General features: G+C 37.1%; 1 protein-coding gene across 19 annotated transcripts; it reads right to left on the minus strand.

Annotated features, from left to right (window-relative positions):
• Positions 1-473: 473 nt before the first annotated feature.
• On the minus strand, positions 474-23673 carry LOC103711651 (protein SWOLLEN 1). Of its 19 annotated transcripts, none has more exons than XM_088723831.2 (18): positions 23300-23673; positions 16638-18336; positions 16370-16547; positions 15963-16256; positions 15393-15548; positions 14021-14442; positions 13433-13866; positions 13303-13355; positions 13102-13209; positions 11409-13019; positions 11209-11312; positions 9425-9533; positions 9053-9233; positions 7929-8011; positions 4105-4223; positions 3093-3989; positions 1741-1843; positions 474-883 (listed from the first exon to the last, which is right to left on the minus strand). In XM_088723831.2, the coding sequence occupies exons 2-18, from the start codon at positions 18324-18326 to the stop codon at positions 843-845; spliced, it is 6582 nt and encodes a 2193-aa protein (XP_088579957.2). In that variant the 5' UTR covers positions 18327-18336; positions 23300-23673; the 3' UTR covers positions 474-842. The 19 variants fall into 19 exon arrangements, with proteins under 19 accessions (XP_088579957.2, XP_088579958.2, XP_088579956.2 ...); XM_088723832.2 differs by having other exon boundaries at positions 7944-8011; positions 15393-15551; positions 23300-23672; XM_088723830.2 differs by having other exon boundaries at positions 15393-15551; positions 23300-23672.
• Between the last annotated feature and the right edge of the window lie 1932 nt (positions 23674-25605).

Here is a 25605-nt window from a genome sequence, read left to right on the forward strand (position 1 = left end):
AGACTGGATTTGAGTATTTCTGTTGTCATGATGGAAAACCTTCTGTTGTCATGATGGAAAACCACACGAAATGCCCGTTTTAGAAACTCCCGAGCACCACGAGACATCTCGTCGAGCATCGCATTATAGAGGCCACTGCGACAATGACCTTTAATCAGGGCGATACGGCCAGCGATCGATAAAGGCAAGATTGGAATACCAAACTCGAGGCCTCGCGGCAAGAGAAACGGAGCGTGGTTATTAGTCCTCCCACAGGACTCGTGCCTTTCTATCCAGGGAAGATGATGAATTTAATAAGTATTATTGTAATTTTGGTAATACGAATGCGCCGGCACATTCCACGACTTCCATACCGCTAAATTTGTCCTCTAAAATATTTTTGCATCGAACTACGAAACGACTTCCCCAGGATCTTGGTACAGCGGCAGATTGGGGCTGCCCGTGACCCGGGCAGCAAGCTTCACCAACACAAGTCGCAGGAATACATGCTACTTTCTAATCCAGCGGTACGGTTGTGTCACCCCAATTGGCGTGCCATACCATGAAACGTATATTCTGGACCAAAGGCCAGCGAGCCGAGTATCCTACTACCATGAAAATTACCATATAAGTAAAATATATCAGAGGCGCAAGGAAAAAACCTGTCTGAACCCCCAAGAAGAACACCTGATCAACCTAATTAAACATTGGATCTTCATTGCTGAAGCTGCTATTCAGTCCTCAATTTTCACTCGCCAAAATATTGGGGTCAGGCATCATGTTAAACTAGTTGCTGATACCTCCATGTGGAAATTATTATCCCACTATTTCTGCACCATCCGATTCCACTGAGCCAACAACGATCATGCATCCGAGCGTCGCCGACTGGACATGTAGAAAAGCCCTGCAGAGAATGATTTATTTGCAATGGAATCAACATTAAATTAAGGATAAATCAAAAAAATATCACATTTTTTTTTATGTTTTCAGACCTTTTTTTGATAGAAAGAGAGACCGACCAGGACTATAATAACCCATCTAGATTTCTGGAATGTACCACCAACGAATCAAATCCAGAACCTTTGGTTACTAAACAGAGGTATGATTACCAGGGCAAGCCCCAAGTCCTTCTGAGGTTAATAAAATGAAGGAAAAAAGCAAGAAATGTAAATCGAAAAAACAAAGAGCAAGCAACCAAACTAGCAACTTTTAATTTACTCATGCTCATAACAAATGTAGAAAGAAATAAAAGCAAGGAGAAACCACATGTAAATACCAGCAATTCATGCCTGCAAATCAGCAAAACAGATGATGCATGTTCTAGTTCTGTCAATCTGTTGCATCACCTGAATCCGCAATATATGCGATATCTAAAGAGATGTCTCATGGGTGAAATATATGAAATTTCTGGTTCTATCGACAAATCAATAAAAAAATAAATAAATAAATAAATAAACAGGAATCTCCAGCTGCTCAAGATAAAGAAAATGATAAGATTAATTTAAGCTCACTATAGCATTTTACATCTAAATATATAAGACCAAAGCTTTCTGGTTCCACTCCTAAAATGTTACTTTTATGTACAAAACCCCTGATTGATGAACTTTCACTGAAACACAGGATTCCTATATAGATCAAATTACAGCATCCAAAAACCCTCCTCAACCATGAGCATTCCCTGCTTCAACAATTAAACTTAACATTACTTGATCTTGAATCCATGGGAAAAGAGAATCAAACTATTCAGAGAAAAGAAGATACCTCTAGAAGACGATGCACCTCTATGCTGGGCTCTGGCACCCCTGTCCTGTGAAACACTAGGAATCTTGGATATGATCAGCGAACTTTGCAGTCCCTCTAGCAACTGTTGCATAAACATAGCAAGTGTTAACTTCAAACATAGACAATTTGGGCTAGACAACAAGAAATAAAACATTCTTCATAAAGAGCTCTTTTTTCTAAACAAAAAATGGACACAACCCTATTGTCAGTATAAAAAGCTCTCTCTCTCTCTCTCTCTCTCTCTCTCTCTCTCTCTAGAGGGGAATGGACCAAGAGAATTAGTATAGAAAACATCACATCAAATAAATGATAATAGGATGAGACTGATGGAGGCTGGAGCGATGAGAGGAAGAATGGTTATGGGCTTACTGCACAAGTAAAATTCAAGATACAAAGTAGAATGGCAAAGTGTCAAACTATGCAAGGTTCAATACACTCCTGACGTAAAATGTCAAAAGTTCAGGTCGACAATTTGATCAGAATAAAAGTGACTTGCACTAAAATGGTTTAAGTGGCAGATGTTATTGTTAATGGACAGCAAAGTATCATTGAGCTTTGCTGAAATGGTTATTGAGATTTAAAAGGGAAAAGAGGATAATGAATCATATAGAGATTAAATGTTTTTCTTTGTCAGAAAATTATGCTGAGCTGAAAAAACTACAGGTATAAAGAATTATAGAATATAACGGCGAAAAGATGATAATGAATCATATAAGTGAAAAGGCTTCTACATACTGAGAGACAGGGAAACTGGTTTTCAAGTAGCTAGCTTATCACTTTTGGAGAGAATGTCTTTGTAGTAATCAATAATAATTCACAAAAATTGCAAGGAAAATGTTGATCTAGAAAAGTTCCTAAATGTTTCCTATGGAACTAAGAACTGTCTACCTCATATTACTCAAGGTCTGCAAAACATGGGAAATAATGAATTATTCATCTTAATATAAAGGAATAAAAAATAACCTCGATCTGGAACAGTCCTTAACATCTTAAATGGTAAGCTTAATGTTCCTTCGGAGCAAACACCACTAATTATTAAATGAAATATCATATATCATCGATTCATGGGCCAAAAAAAGTTAAACAATTTGTACCATCCTTGAAGTCAAATGCAAGGTTTCAACACTCTAAACATTTGCTAGAAGATTTAAGCCAATATATAAAAGAAGGTAGTCTAGAAGAGTTGCCATACGTATATCAACTATGAGCTACCAGTAGGATGGTAACAATTAAAAATAAGAATATTCTACAAATGGATACCTTCTCAACCAAACAGAAAAGGAAACTCAACAAACACATCACCGTCAGTCAAAATACTAAACATAGCTTACCCTCGAGGTTGGTTGAATTCTGCGGTTGGATCTCCGAGGCTCAATGGCATCAGGGACAGTTTTAGCAGGATTTTCAGAGCCCTTAACTTCAATTCTAGTTGATTTATCGGTAGCATGTGTAACCTTTCCTTTTACTCCTTCAGCCTCAACAGCAGTGGATGACTTCACCTTAGATGATGGAACACCAGGCATAGGCATCACAGAAGACTCCACCGCTGTGGTATCTGCTGTTCCGAGGCTAGTTGACAAAGGACCAGCTTCCAGTAAATTTTTCCTTCCTATATTGTTCTCTTCATTAGTAAAAGAAGCTTTGACATTTGGTAAAGAACCAAGACCACTTTCTCCACCATTTGAAGCATGCACAGTGGTAAGGGATGAATTCTCTCTCTCAACTGTACCTCTAGCCTGAACGTATTGCGATTTTACAGATTTGAGCCCCCTACGCTTGGAGTCACTGCCCCGTTTTCCTTTGGCATCCACTTTTGAAGTACTTCTCCATAAGCGGGATGCTTGTGGCATCAGATACTTTGCAAATTTAATAGAATCATTCCCTTCACTTGCCTTTTCAGTCTTATCTGCAGTGTAATGCTTGCTTACTTCCATAAATTTTCTTTTCTTTCCAGGCTTAGGTACACCAAAGACCACTCGTGATCCTTCTTTCTGCAGGCCAGTCCGTTTTACTCTCAGAGCATCAGAATTACTTTCTCTTACATTCTTTCCAACAGAAAAGATCTTATCCTTTGCAGATAAATTTAGTGATCTTGAATCTTCAGGTTTTCTAGAATCAGCACTGGACATATCTGTTGATGTACTCCCTACTCCTCTGCCATCAATTCCTGAATTGATCTTGCCTTCAAGCCTGCCAAGCTTCTGCCGTTTCTCATAGGGAGTATCACCCTAATAGTCATCATACACAAATCAGCCCAGTGAAAGTGATAATAACATGACTACCCATAGACAATTTCCCATAACATCAAAAATACCAAGAAAAAACAAAGAACTATATGCAAACCTCATAGGGTTCCACTGTATTTCTTTCTCTGACACGTGACCACAATATCCATTGACCATCCTTCCAAATGAGAGATGGCCGAAGATTCCAAGCTCTAACATTTGATGCATCACCTCCAGCTGCATATAAGCAAATAAATGCAATATATAGTTTCTTCAAAAAAAGGACCATCATGCAAACATACAACTCGGGAAACAAATAATGTCAGGATTGTTTTCCAAAAGAAAAGCCCAAGGCGGCTACATAAAAACTGACAATAATGAAGCAATGGTTAAAAGCACAAGAGTGTTCATTAAGTCAACTTCTTTGTAATAACTAGTTGTTTAGTCATCTTTAATTTCAAGACGCACCATAATTTAGATTGCATAAGTGAATTATCAAAATCCTGTATCTGCAGACCTGCTGTTCGACAAAATCTGTTTTTCTTTATTTTTCTAGGTCCGCAAATTGTTGAAGTTAGTGAACTCTAACCAACTCTGCACACTTATGTAAATGTTTCATGTTATTCATTAAAAGGTTATAGGCTAGCCATTTACATGAATCTATCATTGAATATAATCAGGTTATACATCTCTGGATGTGAAGGAACGTTGCTGGGAAATCACTCAGCAAACAGTGAACTTCATGCTCTAAATTCCCTCCTTCAACAACCAATCAGCTGCTTGATTGGCTTCATGGCAACTGATTGCAGCAGCTAATTGAAAGTTCTGCTGCAAGGGCTAGGATATCATTTAAGAACCACAAGCAGACAGCCGATCATAGTGGAAGATTTTTCACAAATTTCTTCTTAATTTCATCCACATTGTGAATTAATTACACTTGCTAATTTAATCACAAGTGCTGGTTTAACAACTAAATGAAACAAAAATTAAGAGATGTCTGGCTGCAGCTGTTACAAACATGTTTTGAAAAATAGAAATAAAATTTTATCAAAGGATACATTTTATGCAATTCTATTGATTAGCTGTGCATACGCTTCACCACAAAACTTCATAGACATCTACATTGTTAAGATCAGGATGGGATCACAAATAGTAGTGGGAGGTGGCTCAGATTGGGTAGTAGATTATAAGATGTTTTTCAGATTTCTTAAGAAGTATAATAAATAAAAAAACTGAAAAGTGAGCAACAAGTCACAAGAAAGAGGAGAAATCTGATTATCAGTGAGAAATCAGATATTTAACGGCAGTATTTTAACACATGAAAAAAAGAACACGCATAGTTGGCTTAAAATGAAAAAACAGGGATAAGGAGAGCTGAAGGAGAAGAGATTAATATGAAATAGAATAATAAGAAAGAGGAGAAGAGAATAAGGAGTCTGCAGCAAGTTATTTTACTAATCCTCCTCAGAAAAAATGTCAGTCCAATGTACTCCCAGCAGCCGGATATAGATCATTTAATAGGTTCCACTGACTCTTTTGCTTCTCATATAAGGCCTCCCAATACACTAATATAAACAGTAGACCAATACTCACCTATCACTGAATGAACCGGACTTGAAATGATACGGACTAGAATTCTTCATAATAAACAAGCAGGTAGCTGACAAATTGTTACTATGATAAAACAACCAGCTGGTCATATATTACACCCCAATTTGAATTCAAATAGAACTGTTTGAAAGGAGAATAATTCAAGAACCACATCCAAAAACAAATTAGCAAAATAAATTATAATTGCGATCTGAAAAATACCAATCTTAAAATAAAATCGACAATAAAGTTCAGGAAAATGCTCTGGCATCAGTTCATGAGCAGTGCACAGCCTGTTTAAGTCGATTAGGTGATCCAACGGATCAGATGATCCACATTTTGGATCATGCAATCCAAAATAAGATTGTCCAGTCCCTTCCAAAAAAAAATTAAAGTGCTCGATTAGGATCGGCATTTTTTTATCCAAAACAAACATTCTGCAAGCTACATTTGAATTGCAAAAATGGACTCAAATCTTGTGATTGAATATACAGACAAATTAGTTGCATTTCCAGTGACAAGATTTGTTGCAATAAGAAGCAAACCCCTAATCACTCTCTAACAACTGAAATTCAAAATTGTATAATTTTAATATATTAATTATTTTACTAGATATTATAAAATATGAATTTTTATTATTATAATAAAATATAATAATATAAAAAAAATATTATATTATATTATTATAAATATTGTTATTATAATAATAATATAATTATTATTATGATGACAATACAATTTAATTATTATTAACATTACTTTAATCATAGTAATATTAGTCATTACAATGCCATACTGTAAATATATTTTTATAATTGTAATAATATATCTAATTATTGTAACAAACTATTTTATTTTATAATGGTGTAATTATTGCAGTAATTATTGTTATAAAAAATCAATAATAAATTGATATTATTATTATCTTTCTATTATAATCATGAAATAATATGACAATTATTATATTATAATAGAAAAGGAAACAGTTCACTATTTCCAAGGGGGTAACCTTATGACATCATTTGCGAGGTTACCATATAATCAAACATATGCAATTGAATTTGCAGTTTTCAATTACAGACAATCCAACAGAAACAATTTTTCCAGCTGCAATTTCAATTGCGGCCTGTATTTGAATTGCATACAATTGAATTGGAGACAAACAAATGGCCCCTAAATACCATAGACATGTATTATTCAATGTTTGTTTATTAATTCTTGGAAGGCTGAGTTAAATGTAGTATCGTCTGATGTAGCATGCCATAATTTCCTATAATCCAGTATTAATGGTTTATGAAAACAGATGGTTTTAGTTCCATTCGGTTTACACCTAATTTAGTCCGACTGGAAGCTTAAAGGAAATGCTTTGGGGTGTCCGTTATGTGCACAAAAAAGTTGTCCGGTCCCACTATAGCTGGGTTGGCAACTCCACAACCAGCACCCTCCATTTACAGTGCACCAATATCTGATGATGATACCAGTCCATATTAACAGTTCCAGTGCATTAGATCATAAGATCAAATAGCTGCTTCGGATTTGTCCATTAGATTGCTTGCTTCTTAGGATGAACTTAACAGTTCTGGTGCACAGGACTCTTAAGTTTGATAGTTCTGTGCAACTGAAGCAAACCACTCCGATGGATTTGCAACCTTTGATCCCATAGTTTAAGATTCCTCGATGCTCCATCAATATAACTTGAAAAACTGTATGGCTCGCTAATATGTTCTTAGGAAAAGCGTGACATCACAATTATAACCAGAAAACTATTTTTAGGGTTTTTTGGCATATGAACACCTCAAAAATCAGTTATTTGCTTATTTACCCTTCAAGCAGTTGATGGTGCATTAATATCCTACCAAAGGTCTGAAATTTGCAAATGCACCTATCCTATCATTTTGTCATCATAGCCCTAGTCTGGCTAGGTTTAAAAATTAATTCAGCTTGTCCATTTAGATCATTTGAAAACTGAATATATATTTTTAATTTCAAGGCAAACATTTAGAATTTTGTGCTAATAATGTAAATTGATTTTTCCACTTTTAACATGCAAATTAAGTGACCAAGCACTATCTAAATAGCAGTTAAAAAAAGAATCCTTGAGGAGATAAAATGACAAGATAGTATGGTAAAATTACTTATCAAGAGGATGCCATCTAACCACAGAGGGCATATATCGCTTTTTAGACTTTGGCCAGACATATATGCAAGTTTCATAAATCCTATCAGATAGAAGTTTGTATGTAGTCATAAAAAGATCCTACGTGAGAAAAATTGGTTATATGTGCACGTCTTACACCTATTGAATCACAAAAAAAAGGCAGATGCCAGCATATGAAGACATCTGGATTACACCTTCAAGGGGCACACCTGGAAACTGGATGGTCAACTTTGTTTCATCGCCTGGGCTTTTCTCAGCGACAATCCCTTCCCACCAACTGAGCATAAAATAACCACAAAAATTAGGCGAGGATAGTTAGGAGGATCTGATACTAAAACAAAATGTTGAAGTAGATAAATGTCATGTAAACATGCACAGTTGAACACACATACACAGAAATATTGGAATCAAACATAATTATCTCAGTTTTGTTTATAGTCATGAGACTGACAAGTAAGATTTAAGAAAATCTATATCGAAATTAAGGAGAAATGATTGGTAAGGATTGATTTACCAGAGGAATGACCATTAATGAACAGAATTCTTAAATGCCAACCCAAAACATGCAGCTTTTGCTTTGTTGATTAAACAAAATTAGGTATCAGAAAATAGAATTGTGATCTGGTTATTTGGATAAATGAAGACCTCTAACTATCTGATTCAGAAGGGAAAAAGAAAACAACAACAAGAAGAAGTGTGCGCACCCAAATTAAGCATTACAAAAAAGAAAAAAAGTTTCGGTAATTAGAGGAAGCCAAAAAAAAAAGACAGAAAGCTCTGCTTACCTGATTATTTTTGTAAAAAAGTGAAAAGTGCATGCCCAAATTTTGAAAAAAAAAATGCAACTTTATCAACAGGACTTGTCCATCTAGATGCATTGTCTTTATAAATCAATATATGGTCCACTGAAGTTTGAGGACGTTTTACAACCAGCATTCAACCTGAATTAGCTCTCTTAAATTCGCAGGCCTGAGATGGGGAACAAGGACAGTACCTAAAAATCATATTGGCAGGTAATGTTAACTAATATAGCTTAAATCCATTCAATCATGGGATCACTCCAAGATGTCTTTGGACAAGGACAAAGTCTACATGAAGAGAAATATGACGTTGACAGCAGATCCATGTCAGATGCACAACTACAAAGGAAAACTGAACAAGTTCTGAACAAAAATATTTAAAAATTGAAAGATGAGGAGACCACAATTTAGAATTAAAAAGATGAATACGATGAAAGTTGAAACATGATCGCCAACTTCCAATGATCTCAAAGTTAATAAAATAGAGCAAATCAAGAAATACGAAAAAGCATGCTCACCCATCCCGTATCCATGCATCTACCCTATCTCCAACTGCCCAAGCATAATTCCCTACAGCCTCTCTACGCCGCTTCCTTGTTCCTTCAGATTTCACTGCAGTTATAGGATGAGCAACACGTATTCTAGGAACTTTATCTTTTCCACTCTCAAGTGGTATCCACTCTGTCAGCTGACCAGAGCCTGCATACAAGGAATGTGGTTTGGTCATAAAAACAAACCAATGAGAAGGGAGCGGAGATCGTCCACTTATATAATCAAAATGCAGAATAGAGTAGCTTCAATTAATTTAGAAACCAAGATTAGATTCTGATAGCCAATAGCTTTCTCCTCAACAAAGATGTATCTGGTGCCATTTAAAAACAGCCGTTTACCTTCAGCAGGAAGAAGATCATTGTAGCAGATAAATGCTTTACCATCTTTAACATCAAGAACCCGTGCAGAAAACCAAACCCCTCTGAGACCATCCTCATCAGCCACAACCTGAAATATTCAAAATAAAAGTATCAGGTAATCCTTGTGGAAATTTCAGAACATTAAAAGAACCAAGAGTAAAGAAGAAAACATTTCTTCCTAACGAACTGCAAAATTCAAAACCAGATATCAGAAAAGATGAGATAAACAAGAAAAAACAAATAGATGCTGCAGCCCAAGCAACCTCAGAAGCAGCCACACTCAAGTGGCTGCTTGTCACACAGGGTCCGACCACCTAGGTGTCCGCCTCCAGTGGCCTAGCTTCCTACATGCAATCAAGCAACCTGCCTAGACCGAATAGGTACATGTACCATCTAACATCGTTAAAAAATAAATGGTTTAAAACTAAAATAACTAAAATACCCTTATAGGTAGATATGCAAAAAAAAAGTTACAAGGATATACACGCAAATAGCAACTTTATGAGGGTATTCATGTAATTTTTCATATTTAGAAGGGTATACATTCAAAAAATCTATTAAAAAAAATCAAAACTCGGCTATCATGATTTAGTTGGATTGACAAGTCGAAAAAAGATTAAGCCACACTGTCAATTTTTCTTTTTAAGATCATGACTTGGTCAAGTTGGAATATTAAGTGATCATTTTGATAATACTATTCTCCATTTGATTTTGATATAATTATCATTATATAATCTATAACATCTATATATTCTTCATTATTTTAAAAAAATTAAAGCATATCAAATTTAAATTAATTATAGATGCTTAGATTATTAAAATATATTTTTAGTGATTAGTAAATGTTCAGTTTTTTGTTTTTGAGGCGAGAATTTCGTAAAAGCAATATGATTCATTCTATAAGAGTTGATATTAACATGAGTTTATGTGACATGATAATGTTAATATTTTTTTGCCATCTTTTTTTTATTAAGAACAACTGAATTATTTATACTAAATTTTGGTCATTTTTTATTGAATTTTTTAAGTGTATACCCTCCCAACTTTGCAAGAATACCCTTGCAAAGTTGCTATATGCATGCATATTCTTATAAAGTTTTCTTTTTGTTCATCTACCTATAAGGGTATTTCAGTCATTTTAAATATAAATCGTTTATTTTTTAACGACATTGATTATATGGGTACATATATAAAAAAGAAAGAAAAAGAAGGGTATACATGCGAAATAAAAATTTTATGATGGTATACATGCGAATAGCAATTTTACGAAGGTATTCATATAATTTTGTATATTTTGGAGGGTATACATGCATAAAACCCTAAAATGAATGACTTGAGTCCACTTGTCTATTAATTAATTCTCAAAATTGTCGTTTTGTTTATTAAGTAAAACCTTATCTTAAGAATTGTATTCTAATGGCACATTAGTGTATACATTACAAAAAATCATGTCAAAATTGCTCAATTACCTCTCCATATTTAAAGCAATGTTATCGCTTTCACACACTATCACATAGGGCTCAAATGAATGTCGATAAATCTCAAATGTTCTGTTATCTTTCTATGCACACATCAGCAAATACCATGTCATCCTAAACTAACATAGGTCCTCACGTAAATGTATATGTATTTCCAACAAATTTTTCTTTCCCAGAAATTTAAGATTTGCATTTACTATGGAAGTTTCTACTCCATCTGCGGAAATTAGAAATCTATAGAGATGCTACTTGGAAGAGCAAATTACAATAAGAATAAGCTTGTACCTCAACAAGAGTTCCCTTTTGGATGCTAGTTCCTTTAAGATTACTTGCCACAGAATCTCTTTCAAGTCTATCAGTTGGAACAGTTACTGATGTGATTCCTAATTCTGGTAGAGAAAGCCCAAATATCAACCAAATTGAAGTCTTCAGATATTCCATCTGCAGTAATCACAACTTTTTGAAAGATTGCAAGTTTAGCATACCTATATTATTTTCCTCTGACTGTGTGGCCTGTTCACTACGGGAAGTTATCCCCTCTTCATCGGTAGTTTTCTGTATCTCTCTATGACCTGGTGATCGCTTAGTAGATTTGTTAACAGATATGTCATGATCACCAGGCACGTCAATACCCAAATTCTCCTCTTGGTGCACGCCATTTGTTTTTGTATGTATCTCAATTGCCGTGTGCTGAACTTTCCAATAACCTTCAGGACCAGCTTCCACCAAATCACTGATAGTAAATGGTAAGGGATCCCCCATCGCAATGATCATTCCTGCCTGTGAAACAGCTTCTGCAGCCAGTTCTGCAGCTTTGAATATGGCATCTAAGTTCTCTGCTTGCTTTGTGGCAGCAGAAGCTGCTTCCACCCTTCTTCTGGCAGCCTCTCGTGCAGCGGAAATGATAGAACTAGATTCATTGATTTTGTCCTTGCCCTTCAAGATTGAAACAGGAGTTAACCTTGCCAAATCCTTTCCTACATCAAGGTCAGTTTCAGAATTTTGACCAGGATGTCCTGTTTTGGCAAAACTCAGAGCTTCATCTGCCACCATCTTAGCCTGCAAAGCAGCCTCAGATGCAACCTTAGCAGCTTCTGCAGCCACTTTTGCAACAGAAGCAGCTGCTGCAGCTGCAACGGCTGCAGAGACAAGTTTCTCTTCTACTTCTGAAACTAAGCCAGACTTCTTTTGGATAGCTAACTGACTCCATATTTCTTGGCTGTGCCGGATTGCAGCAGCAGCATGAGCAACAGCAGCTTCTGCTTGCAGCTTTGACTGCTCAATTCTACTGCATGTCTCCTCAGAAATGATGACCCTCTGTTCAGCATTACCACTGCCAACTATCTGAAAAGGAGGAGGAGACGTAATGTAAGATGAAGCTGAAGCAAGACCACCATGTGCAGGGGATAAAGGGAAGCCTCCAGAAGTTGGTAGATGCATAGAAACAGCAGTAGCGGAAGCAGGTTCAGTTTGAGGTTGAGAAACCAAAAACATTGGTCCAAGCTCTTCAAGCGCTGAACCTTTCTTCCTCTTTCTGGACTTCTGAGCAGTAGATGCATTCTTCGTAGTTGAAATTGCTGACTTATTTTGGCTTTCAACCTGAACAACAGATGTTGCAGAAACACTCATAGGAGCCTGAGTAGGCAGCAGAGTATTAGGGTACACAAGCTGCATATTGGAGGCACGAGGTGTAGATGAGTCTCTCAAAGGTGTTACTTGAATTGTTTCAGCAACAGGTGTTGCAGAATACTGTGAGCTAGCATCTAAAGTTGAACTTTGTGATGAAACAACCCAGGAACCAGGACGAGGGCTCAGAGAAAACAATGGTGTAGTGTTGCCTGTATATTGCCTCAATTGGGAAGATTGAAATGAATGCAGGGGAGGTATAGCCTGATTGAAGTCTAGACGTGTGCCTCTTTGTACATTAGAAGCTAAGGCATCATGAGAAGAAATACTCCACGGAGGTGGTGGCAGAGACATTGTGGAATTTACTATAGTTGAAGGTACAACCTTGATGCCACTTTGGCAAGCAGGGGTACTGAGGGACTTGCTTTGAAGTGGACTGGACTTTGTTGCTTGCTCAGTAACCCTAATACCTGCAAATGTCAATCACCCCAACCAATCATATAGTAATCAGATACATTAGTTAACAAAAACAATTTTCTAGACAAAAATTACCTGAACGAGAATGTATCGGTGTTTCAAAAATATTGAGAGGCGGTTTCTGATTCTGAAACCTTTCTGTAGCAGCACGCCACACTCCCTCCCATACACTCCTTCCACCATCTATTTGTTCATCAGCAATGATCCATCAGAATAGAACAGGCTAAGATGCATATCTAAAAAGTTTCATTAATTATGTCTTGCCGAAATACCCACCAGTTCCTCCAAATGCCGATAACATACAAGCCTCATCGGGTGGGATGCCTTGACTGCAGCAACATCCAAAAACATTTTAATAATAACTTCATAAATATAAAATAATCAACAAACAGAGATAACAACTCACATTAATGATCCATAAACAAAGATTTGTGCACGCAATTGAACTTGCTGTAGATCTGTGAAAGGTTGGTGAAACAATGCTGCGCTAGACACTGAAGTATTCAAGTCGGGCAAAATAGATGTCTGAACAGTCAGAGAACAAGAAGCCTTCATACTGCTGCCCTCGACATTAGGGATTTGTCGCATCTCCTCCAGCTGCATGTTGCTGCTTATAGTAGTATCACTGGTAGGAGAGGTACTGCATGTATTCCTTTCCCTTCCTTTTGCCTTCTTTGGTGATGGAGTTTCTTTTGTTGTCCTCTTTGATGTGCTTACTTTTCCAGTTCCACGGCCAGATATTTGCTTACTTTTAACTTCACCAGTAGTATTGGTGGTGGTTCTGTGTGGACTTCTTTCTTCAGATTCTTTAAGACCACCTTGAGAATTCTCTTTTGAAACCTTACAATTGGATTGCAATAGCCACAAATAGTAAAAGACTTACCAGTCTTCAGGAAAACACTATGACATGAAATATAAGCTATTTAAATTAAAGAAGAAGAAGAAGAAGAAGATCCTGTACTAGCTCAAGAGAGAGAAAAAGAAAACCAGTTACCTGAGGAAGTTCAAAAGAATGCATACTGGAAAAGGGTTTCCAGTTATTAGCAGTGGTTTTTTCAGACAACTCTGCTAATGATCCAACCTCAAATGTAAAGCTTCTATCCTCTTCAGATGTGGTACCCTCCTTAGAATCACGATCACTGGATTTGACTTTACCAGCACCCATTATTGTGTCAGAAGATATATGAGGCAAGTCATCTGAAGAAGCCCCAGTACGCTCCAGAACTCCTTTACCACCCTCTTGACAACCCACTCCATCTTGAGAATGTTCGGTGCAACTGATGACTGTGGGGGAACCACAACTTGTCTCAAACGAACTCTGAATGCCACTTCCAGGTTCCAGCAGGCGCGATTCAGCATTACTTCTAGGCATGGTGGACTGGGGAGATCTGTTTGTATGGCCATTTGATGCATCACCTGCAACAAGGCAAAGAGGGAAACTATCATAATGCCTACTCTCGTTAAACTATACTTACTAAAGAACCAGCAAAACAACACATGAAAAACAGATTCACTTATCTGACTAGCATTGGACATGTGCAATGCACATGATAAGTGAATAAAGAACAGTTGTAATTAGACTAAAAGGATGAGAGAGAGTAGTCCATCAAGATGGTCTGTGGTTTCTCTGGAGGGCATAATTTTTTTTGTTTTTCCCATCTAGAGAGAGAGAGACCAATAAGATATGTAAATAGGAATGGATTTCTTCAGGATTGAGTCCATTTCCCAAGAGTTATTTTTTCCTTATGTTCTCCTATTTCCATGCTAGGTTCTCTCTCGCATGGTGACACATGAGAGAGTTGAAAGTTCACAGCAGCCACAAGGACTTTCCATTATATAATAGTATATAGATATGCTACAATAAATATCAGCTGTATTAAATTGGCTGTCTCTACAACGGATGCCCCACACATAGGGATGCATGTGGGACAGGCCTCAGTTATGGATATCCAAAATTTTGAATAGGATTATTGGCATATGACCTGGCCCAAGCAATATTAAAATTGCCCATGATCCAGTCATGTACATCATTACTCACCTCCATGCTGAACTTGCTATGAAGCACTTGATATTAACTTGAAATCAGGAAGTCAAGTAAAGACAGTGAGTAGAACAATTTAGGGTACACCAAAGGAAATTTAGCTACCTTGTCTATGTAAGATCCTGCTACACAATACCTTTCATCTATTATTTGCTCAAAGAGAAAATTTCTAGTTCTTTTTTCTCAATCAATAGAGACAAATGAATCTATACACATCATCTTTTAGTTCCTAACTTCATAAAACAGATATTACTGATAAGAAGAGTGATAAATCAAAATCTGATTTATCAACATGTGAAACATTTAAAATGAAGAGGCAACTCACAGATGATTTCGCCAACAAGATTCTGCTTATCACAGTTACCTCCTGGAGTTAAATTAGCTTCACTATTTTGCTGTTCATTTTGGCAAATACCAGGAGAACATTCCCGTGCGGATGGATGTAAAGGCACCGGCTGCTTCTCATGATTCTTGGTGGTTTCTGCTGTAAAGAACATAGTTTTAAATAGAAGCCATCATTCATTATACATATTCAAGCAAGCATACTTAAATGATAGAAATAGAAAAAGAGGCAGAGTTGCACTTCCTGCCACAGTAACAAAGATAAAATTATTCCCACCTGAACTCCCACAGACCAACCAGATCCAACCCAAAGATCTAAAATCTTCATTAGTTTTACCCACCTATGGCACTGCCAACGACAATTGACATTGCTTCCTCATTCTCTTGAGATGAAAAAAATTAGATGCTTAGGAATTCATGTTACCCTTCAAAACTAACAAAGAAGACCAGCAGCCACGCCACAAATATATGAATAAGCTCCATCATTTTAGAAATTAGATTTCTAAATTTATCCATGACTAATATTATTTAGTAAAACAACAGATAAGATTACCTGAGTCATCCAGAAGCCTCTTCCTTGGTGATGAGCCATCCAGAACTGCATCAGCAACTGTAGTTGGCTCACTTGATACTTTGGAATCTTTGTTACTCTTTGTAACTGATACTAAGATTTTCACATCATTCTCATCGGAATGGAAACACTCTGATGCAGGTAAAGGTGACACAGCTGCCACTTTCTGTCCTACAACCACATCAACAGCAAGAGCATCTTCAGAACATGACTGGTGGAGAACAGCCGAATTATTGAGTGAAGTTGACGCGACACCAACAGTAGCAGGATCAGCAACTGATCAAAAGCACGTGCACATCAGTTCCAAAAATGAAGAACTATGCCTCCAAAATTAAACCAATAATCAAAAAGAGGAGTATTCAAAATGAATGGGAAAATGTAATATTTACCAGATTCATCCTGAATTAGTTTAATGACTGATGAACCATCTGTTGCCATACCAGCATTCTGGTCTGTAAATGAGGCCTCTTCCATCTTCTCAGTAACATTAGAAGTGTCAGTATTAGAACTTGCACCACATGAACCAGCGGATAGTGCTGTGTATTCCTTTCCAATAACAGAAATATCCTGAGCAATCACATCATCAACATTAGACTCAGCATCCAAGGTACCAGGTTTTTTCATCTCAATTGATTTGTCATGAGTGGAAGATAAGACCTGTACTTCTGCATCATGCTGTAAAGCAGGCAAAGGAGATTCTTTTAAAGAAGCATCTTCTGAAGCATTCAATGTAACACTTGATTTCTCAGCAGTATCTCTAAGATCTTCGTCCTCTACACTCTTTTCTATAACAATGGGTTTAGAATTATGAGAATCATTGTTGTTTTTGTCAGATAACTGGCCTTCAAGATTTTGTTTTTCTTCAATGACTTCCTTAAAAGAAGCGAGTTCTTTTTCCTCTCCAAAATGAGTAATATTTGTGTTTATAATCGGCATAGTACTTACATGAAAATCATCATCTTTAGAGAGAAATTTAGTTTCATTATGGCTGACATTTTTAGATGCTTCCGTCATATGAGATACCTTCTCCATATTTTCATTGCTGACTTCAACAGAATGCCTCTCAGTTTCCCTATCTCCTTCTACCTCTAAAGAAGATTTCTCATTGATGTTTGCCACAACTTTATCACCTGTCTCACTATCTCTGTTCAAGGCCTTACCCTGGTAAGCAATAGCTTCCAATAGTCCATCAGAGTTCTCAGAAAATGCAGATACATTGCACCCTTCATTTAGATACACCAAAGAGCCCATAGATGGATCCAAACACGAAGAATCTTTTATCCTGCAAAAATCATTGTTGAGTGCACGGCCTTCAGAATGCTGATCGTCCACTTTACCATCTCTGCATTTAATATGATTATATGCTTTCTGAAGATTATCAGGTCGGGGACCTTCTGATTTCTCAAGCATGCCAACCTCTTTGTTTTCCTCCATTATTTGCTCTGAGAATGACTGATTTTTCAGTTTCCCAGCACCCATACCAGATATATCAATGGATACGGCTGCAGGGTCATCTTCAGTATTCCTGCATTCAGAACTTGTTTTAGTGTCTCCACTTGGAGCACAACCATGATCATCAGGTGTGCTCTTCCTCATGAATGCATTATCCAAAGAATCATCATTCTTAACAGTCTCAAAAAACTCATTAATAACTTCATCAGAAGTTTTATCGGCACTATGTTGCTCAGGAACGACCTTTTCATCCGAGTTAAACTGCTCGTCTGACGAACCTATGTCCGTGTCTTTTTCAGATTTCTCATCTTTGGAAGTTTGAGACATACCTTCAACCTGAGGCACACCCCTAAATGCATCCTTATCTGACCCTGAAAGGATATTATTAGACTTATCAGCCAGTGGGGTGGGATCTGAGCACACAATATCACCCATGAAAGGGTTCTGCGAATCATCTTGTCTTATCAAGGGATCCATTTGATCATCTATCCCATTCAACTGATCATGCATATCTGCCTCTTCAATGACAGCTTTGTTGTTTACAATCTCATCTTCTCCGACAGCTTTCAGTAACATCTCCACAGATTCGGAAGACGTAGCCTCAGACCAGACATTATTACGCCTAGAAATGCAGCAAGATTCGGCAGCACTTGAACCAAATTCTATTGCACTACTTCCTGGTGAAAAATCCTTAATCCAATTATTTTCTTGACTTTGTATGCCAAGTAAAACCTCTGGTTCAACTAAACTGTCAAACCTCAGATGGACCTGGAGGTGTTCGTCAAAATCAAATTTTGGTAGAGCAAATGACCTCAAGCTTGGAGGAAATTTGCTGCTGTCCTCTCCAACTAGTTGAAAATTCTGGCTTTGAAAATCATTATCATCATAATCCATGGATAAATCCCTGCAACAAATTGAAATGTATATATGCAGGGTAAAGTACATATAGTAAATCCACAAATACGTTGGCCAGCTATGAAAAACCTTCTACTTGGAAAAAATTGGTGACAGCTTTACAGTAGAAGTTATAGAGGTACACGCAATTCTAGTCATTTTATGCAAGAACCAGTCTATTGAGAAAATGGAATGCACTGTTCTTGGAACATAAAAGACATTGCTTAATTATATACATAAAATGTTGTTTCAAGCTAATGGAGTACTTGAAGAATACAAAACAGGCCTGTAAACCATTGAAAACACCTTATACAACTATTTACCTGCGCATACAAAATTTGTAGGACAGACCTAATTTATGTTTGACCTTTTTCACGCCGTATTTGCTTGACCATCCAGATTGGTTTCAACAAAACCCTTATCCTACAACCATCTAGAAAGGCACAGCTCCACAACAATGGTGTACTCATTGGCCATATTTCATCTCTTTATTATCCCTATGACCCATGTACAGGGTCATTATTGATTCATAAACATAAATGTTTATAAGATTCGGGAAAGATATCCATACAGTAATGCGAGATGCTGTTGAAAATGAAAGTACCATGGTAAAAATTGGTTAAATAACAAGGACCATGAGACCCTCTATACAGGGTGACGGGTTTAGTTTCAGCCAAACCAAGCAACGTGTTAATCTCAACCGGCACTTTGAACATAGGCCAAAAATGCTTCCAAAAGATAGTAGGCAACCTAGTACTTACATATGAACCATGGAGGTACCAAACTAATTTTGGCCCAAAAAACCAAATAAGCAATTCAAATTATTGTGAGGAACCCGGACAGTTCTATTCGTCCGTAAAAACAGCTAATATAAGTCTATACAAGTTTTGAAATATGTCGGAAACCACTACCACTGACATGTTTTGACTCTGAATAATTGTAACTCCAGAAAAAGAAATATTACACAAGCTTTAACACAAATTGAAACACAATAACATCAACATATTATAACTGTGATAGCATTAACTCCAGAAAGTGAAACTACCCAGTTTTCCAATGGAGACTCAAGGTCAGCAGTCGTTTCGAACCTACTAAGGGTTTTTCTTTATAATTTTCTCCTACTATTAAAAGAAGGGCCATTACCCAGCTATGGTCCTAGCAATCCAAGGCCCTGTGACTGGCAAACTAGGGATAGACTTAGCATTGGCAATTTTTTGCACAAAGTGATTGCCCCAGGAGTCAAACCTGTGCCATTGCACAACCCAAGCCTTTTACCATTGGACCAAGTAATGGCTCCTATAATTTTTCTCTCACTATTCTAGTGCCCCCCAAAAAAAAAAGCGCTATTTTAACAATATCTGTGCTCCTTGTTCAAGATGCTAAATGATATTTTCCATTCTATGAGCAGCTACATCAGTGATGTTGTACCGGATAGTTCGAAAATAGCAGACACATACTAGCAAACTACCCGAGTTTTACATATGCTTTATTGTTATAATTTACCTCATTTGGTATTTTTCAAGATTAATATTTTTTTGCTTCAAAAGTTTTCAACTATTAATCAGTCCAGCACTGAAATTATTCCTTTTTGCACCAAAAAGTATTTGCTGCAGGCCAACTAGTTCATTAAAACACAACCTAAATTAAAGTTTCAATTGTTGTTTAAAAGTTAAATGCCAATTCAAAGTTGATCGTGCATGAATTTAAACAGCCTTCTTCCGCTAATGATCCACAACAAGAACGCTAAGGCAATGCAGAAATAAATGCACTAATTTCTCAATCACCACCTCTCGTGGTAAGGGCACCCCTTATAACCCATGTATTTACTTGGTAATAGGTTTGATTCATGGTAATAGAAGTACATTATAGTCTGTACCATATATAGCCAATAGATCTACCAGCAGAGTTACCTTGCTTTTCTTGGGTTATTGGACCAAGTAGAACTAATCACATTTACAATATTTTGCATTTACTTACCCAAATAACTAATGCATGAGAAGAAAATTTGAAATAATGAGGTCTGCAAAAGTGATTGGACTTGACGGAAAAGTGGTTGGACTTGAAGCAATCCATATTGAGGTTTGAAAGTGTTTAAGTGACATGGGAGTAAATTGGTTGACTGATAAGAATTTTAAAGATTAGAAAGATGCCTGACAAATGGAGAAAGGGCATGATAGTACAGATATATAAAAGTAAAGGTGATATTCAAAATTGTTCTAACCATCATGGTGTTTAACTTATGAGTCATACTATCAAACTTAGAGAAAGGGTGACTAAGCACAAAGTGAGATGTGATACAAAAATATCAAAGAACAAATTCGATTTTATGCCAAAAAGGTCAAGTATGGAAGGTATCTCTCCCCTTCAGACGTTTAAGTATAGAGAACAGAGATGAGATCTTCATATGATTTTCATTGATTTAGAGAAAGTATATTATAAAGTCCCTACAAAAGTCTTATGGAGGACAGAAATAAAAGGAGTTTCCATTAGATATATAAATGTGATTAAAGACATATACAATGCAACAACTACTAGTTTGAGAACTACTAATGATAAAGCAAGTGAGTTTCCAATTAAAATAGTCTTACACCAAGAATCTGCTATAATTTTTTACCTTTTTGCGCTAGTCATGGATGAGCTTTTGAGGCATATTCAAGGCGATATTCCTCAGTGCATGCTATTTGCAGATGATATGGTCTTAGTGAATGAATCTAAGGTCGGGGTTAACCGCAAGTTAAAATTATGAAAAATGCATTAGAACCCAGGGCTTTTAGGTTAGGCATGACCAAAACAGAATACATGAAATGCAATCATAGTCAAATCAGAAATAGAGATAAAGATGGAGTAAAAACTAAGGATCATGAAATTTATTAGAGTGATCATGTTCAACATTAAGGATTGATTATTCATAATAAAGAGGAGATTAAAAAGAATGCCAACCATAGGATTAAAGCAAGTTGGATAAAATGGACAAATGCAGCTAGAATATTATGTGATCATAAGATACCAAGTTGAAAGGAATTATTTATAGGATAGCTATACAACTAGTTAGAAAACAACATATAAATGAGTGCGGCCAACATGAAAATGTTGAGATGGATATATAGTAATAAGAGAAATGATAAAATAAAAAATGAAGTTATTCATAAAATATGGAGGCGGCAGCAATTGAGAACAAATTGAGATAAAAACAACTTCGATGGTTTAGGTTAAGGAATACACCAGTACAAAGGAGTGATTTGATAGATGTAGAAGAAAAGATTGGTAGAGATAACTGAAAATCACATGGTAGGGAGCAGTGAGAATGGACTTGATATCTCGACATCTTAGAGAAAGTATGGCCCTCAAACGAACATAATGGAGGAAAAGGTTCGTGTAACCATCCCCAACTAGTTTGGGATTAAGGGTTAGTCGAGTTGAGTTGAGTTGATGCTTCTAAGGTCAGAACATTTAAAGTTATACAAGAATCACCCTAAAATACGGATGCAAATGAATCTTCAATAGGATTTTCAAGTTATATTTGGTTGCAGCATATTTGGTTGTTTCAAGTTATGATTTGCACCCTAAAACCTTATCATGTCAATTCCACTTTAACTTGACTAGATCTGGGATAAAGAAAACACACATAACACATAACTGCTCTCTTAACTTCGCTACTAGTGATTGGTGTCAATACCTTCGACTTCAATAATTTCAAAGATCAACAAAATGTATTTAGAGGGTTGAAGCAGGAACAATATGGAGCAGCTGGAATTGATTCAAACCCTAAAAAGTTTAAAACTTCAAAGATATCTAAAAAAAGGAAAATTTGTCATCTCCAAGTATTCCTAAAATGACATGTCCATGTAACACTGCTGTCAACTAATTCTACTTGTATAAACCTCCAAACTAACCAGTTAACCTGACTTCATCCATGTTAACACTGTTCAATTGATCAAAGTATGTTCAGGTAGTTCTGGCAATGAAAAACCAGCCAGTAATTTAATTAATACGTGCACAAAATTTTTTAAACTGAAATGCCTGATCGCAAATTATTAAGCCATCTACTGTTCCCATTTAACCAGTAAAATTAGTTAAAAACTTCAAAACCTAGCAGCCTACATTGTGAGATCGAAATCAGTTACCTGGATCAACTCAGCAACAAAAAAGCCCAGACACATTTATCTTTCAGCTTGGATGATGTAAGTTCAACTGATCATACATTTCAGGCTAGTTCAGACCAGAAACTTAATTGTAACTGATCATCCCATGGTTCTCATGCACTAGGGACACGTAAAACAGAAATCAAGGGCACTAAGGACATTAACTAACATGTCATCAACAATACTGTATTCAGTAACTAGATATAACCTTAACCCACATAGTATACTGTCTGGTTCACCAGAAAGCATTCTCCGTTGTGAGCTAAATATACTTTCATCCTAATACACTGGATGGTGGTAACGTGAAAAGAGTGAAATTATGCTTGTATAAAACCGGCAAAATATTAACAAATAATTTACTCATACGTAGCGCGCGCGCAAAAGGAGAGAAATTCGGGGTCATCCAAGACCCAATTTATTGCAATAAAGCACATGTTAGTAAACCATATTTTCTACCAGAAAAGTGATCAAGTTAAAAGCAAAAAAGAAATAGCAATAAAGCCATCGGTTCAATCATTCCATGAAACGAATCACAAACCAAAGCTCTGCACGCAACACGATATAACCCTAAGCCAAGATCGTCGCTTCATTCAAAAAAACTCAATAAACAGAGAAAATCGCACAATTTTCAAAAAAACCCTAGCTTTCAAGAACGGATAACCGCGAAGGAAAACAAGATAAAGATTCCCGCCACATACCATTCAAATCGAGCAAATGAAACACCCTAATTTTTCTTCCGGGCTAAACCACCGAATTATAAGAAATAGTGAAACAGTAGGCAAGTGGAGCGCAGAGTGAGAGGCGGTAAAAAGAGAGAAGGAGCACAAGTACCAGAGAGAGTGTGCCTACGCATCCACCACCCTCCATCCGGAGACGAAATCTTGGCTGTCGAGCGTCCGAACCCCAAATCCTACGGCAATTCGCAGGCTCATTTCCCGAGGGACTCAATTGGCATCGGAAGGCTCCCCTCCGGGCACCAAACCCTAGCTCCGCGACCTCCCGACATGTGCTCCCGACGCGGCGGACGGCGGCAGCGACTCTCTCCAGCGAGTCTCCAAGAATTCTCCGGCGGATCGGAGGGCGGTTTCGGGGCGAACGCGGAGAAAAAGAAAGGCTCTTTTCTCTCTCTCCGTTCCTATTCCGCTTCCTTTCTCTCGCTCCCTCGCTCGCACGCGTTGTCAAATCGAAACGACGAGCGTGAGATTGGGGGTGAAATTTAATAAGGACGGCATTTGAGTGAGGAGCGCGGCCGGAAAGGCTCATGGTTTTGTTGGATAATTACGGGAAGACGCCGCACGTTCCTTTCACACGTGCGAGATGATGGAAGAGTGTTTTTTTTTGGACTAGGTAAGCAGGATCCGAAGCCTGTTTCCCTTCTTACACTACACGTGATAGTGTAATTACTCTTTTGACCCTGTTTCTCTTGTTATTTAACCATTAGGACTCATTGAGCAAAATTGTATTTTCCATTTTTTTTGTTCATTTGATGATCATCTATTTCTTAATAACTGGTTCATAAAAAAGCCAGGATACAGCTAGGACAAAGCAGCCCCAGTCATACATTAGGTTTCACTAATAATGTATAAAACTTTACGCATGTATAATTAATTTCATATTTTCTAGAAATAGAATTTACAACATTCAATTTCGTAATCTCTGGCAATCGAATGGAAGCATCTACCTATTAAAAAACATCGAAATAAAAATACTGGCAACTGAGGAATATGCTTAAGAAGAGTTATATACGGATTTTTTTTCTTAAAAAATAAGAGCCAATGCTTATCATTGTAGAAATATTGAATTAAAATTCAAAGTCCAAACAAGTGGAATAGAGGAAACTCTAGGGTTGTGTGCCCACTTCGCTAAGTTTTGTATAAAACTATAAGTAAGAGAATAAAAAACAAAGTATAGATGGGCATCACTACATTACACGAAGTAAAAAACAATGAAAAATTGTTGGAGACGTATTGTTAGACTATAATAAGATCAATGATCAAAAAGTGATTTTTCTGGCAGTACAATTCCAATAATGTATCCAAAAATAATTACTATAGATTTGGTGGACACTTTTCCTTGGTGCAAGGATGTAGGCAAAAGTAGCACATAGAGAGGCATAATTGGATGGTTAGTTGGTGTGCAATAGGTGTAGCTTGAATACTGATCATGCATTTTTAACGACATAGCTTGAATACTGATCATGCATTCTTAGCTAGTAGCAAGAAAAGCTACAAGTTGTTTTAAGGATTGGCAACACTCTTTCATTTGGCTTGACAGGCGTCCTATCCTCCTACCACTCTAGCGAAGAAAAACACTTGATGCACCCAATCTAAAAAACATCCGAACAAATACCTTCCAATTTTTACAGGCGTACCTTACGTGCAAAATAAGCATTCACCCTTATTCATGCGAATCCAGCATTGAATCGCACAATCATCGCTTTGAAAGGGATGAATAAAAAAGTTCAAGTACTTTGAGATATGCAAAAGATGTGATCCAACGGTTGGCGTCGTAAAAAATGTTCAATCATTATTTGGTGCTTGCGAAAGATACAACTCTTATCCTCGTTGGTAAATGGTCCCCATCTTGGATAGCCTTCAACCAAGAGGCGTGTGGCTGCCCGTTTTGCTCGTATGGTTGGTCGCACACCCTGGGATCCTGTGGATTTTTATTGCCCAGGGCCTAATATGTCCTAAAAGTTTTTCGGGGTCGCACTTGCTGAATCCTTCACGAGTGTGGACCCTCCGCAGCGTTGAATCAACATGGGTCCTGGTGACCCTTGAGTCCACTTACTAGTGTAGTACCTACGACGAGAAGTTCTAGGACTTCCCGTTTGATAGGAAGACTGCACAAGCTTAGGCGATGCTTGTCAAAAAAAAAAAAAGAAGAAGAAGGTACACAGATGCTGTCCTTCTCGCTGCTTCAACACTGGCGTTTTCTTATACAAATGAAGCGGAAGGCCCAACGGGGATGCTGAGAGAAACTTGGGATGATACCCAGTTGAGTGAACTCAAATTGCAGCTCATTTTAATTTTTCCAAATCCGCTGTATTGATTGTTGCAAGGAAGCCGTATGAGTCCAATGCAAGCCTGGATCTAATGGTGGGATAAGAGCGGCCATTTTGGACTTGGCCCCCCGCG

This window comes from Phoenix dactylifera, chromosome 6 (assembly GCF_051530095.1).
Source record: "Phoenix dactylifera cultivar Ajwa chromosome 6, Ajwa_hap1_PhDact_Kaust_v1.1, whole genome shotgun sequence".
Classification (NCBI taxonomy): Eukaryota; Viridiplantae; Streptophyta; class Magnoliopsida; order Arecales; family Arecaceae; genus Phoenix; species Phoenix dactylifera.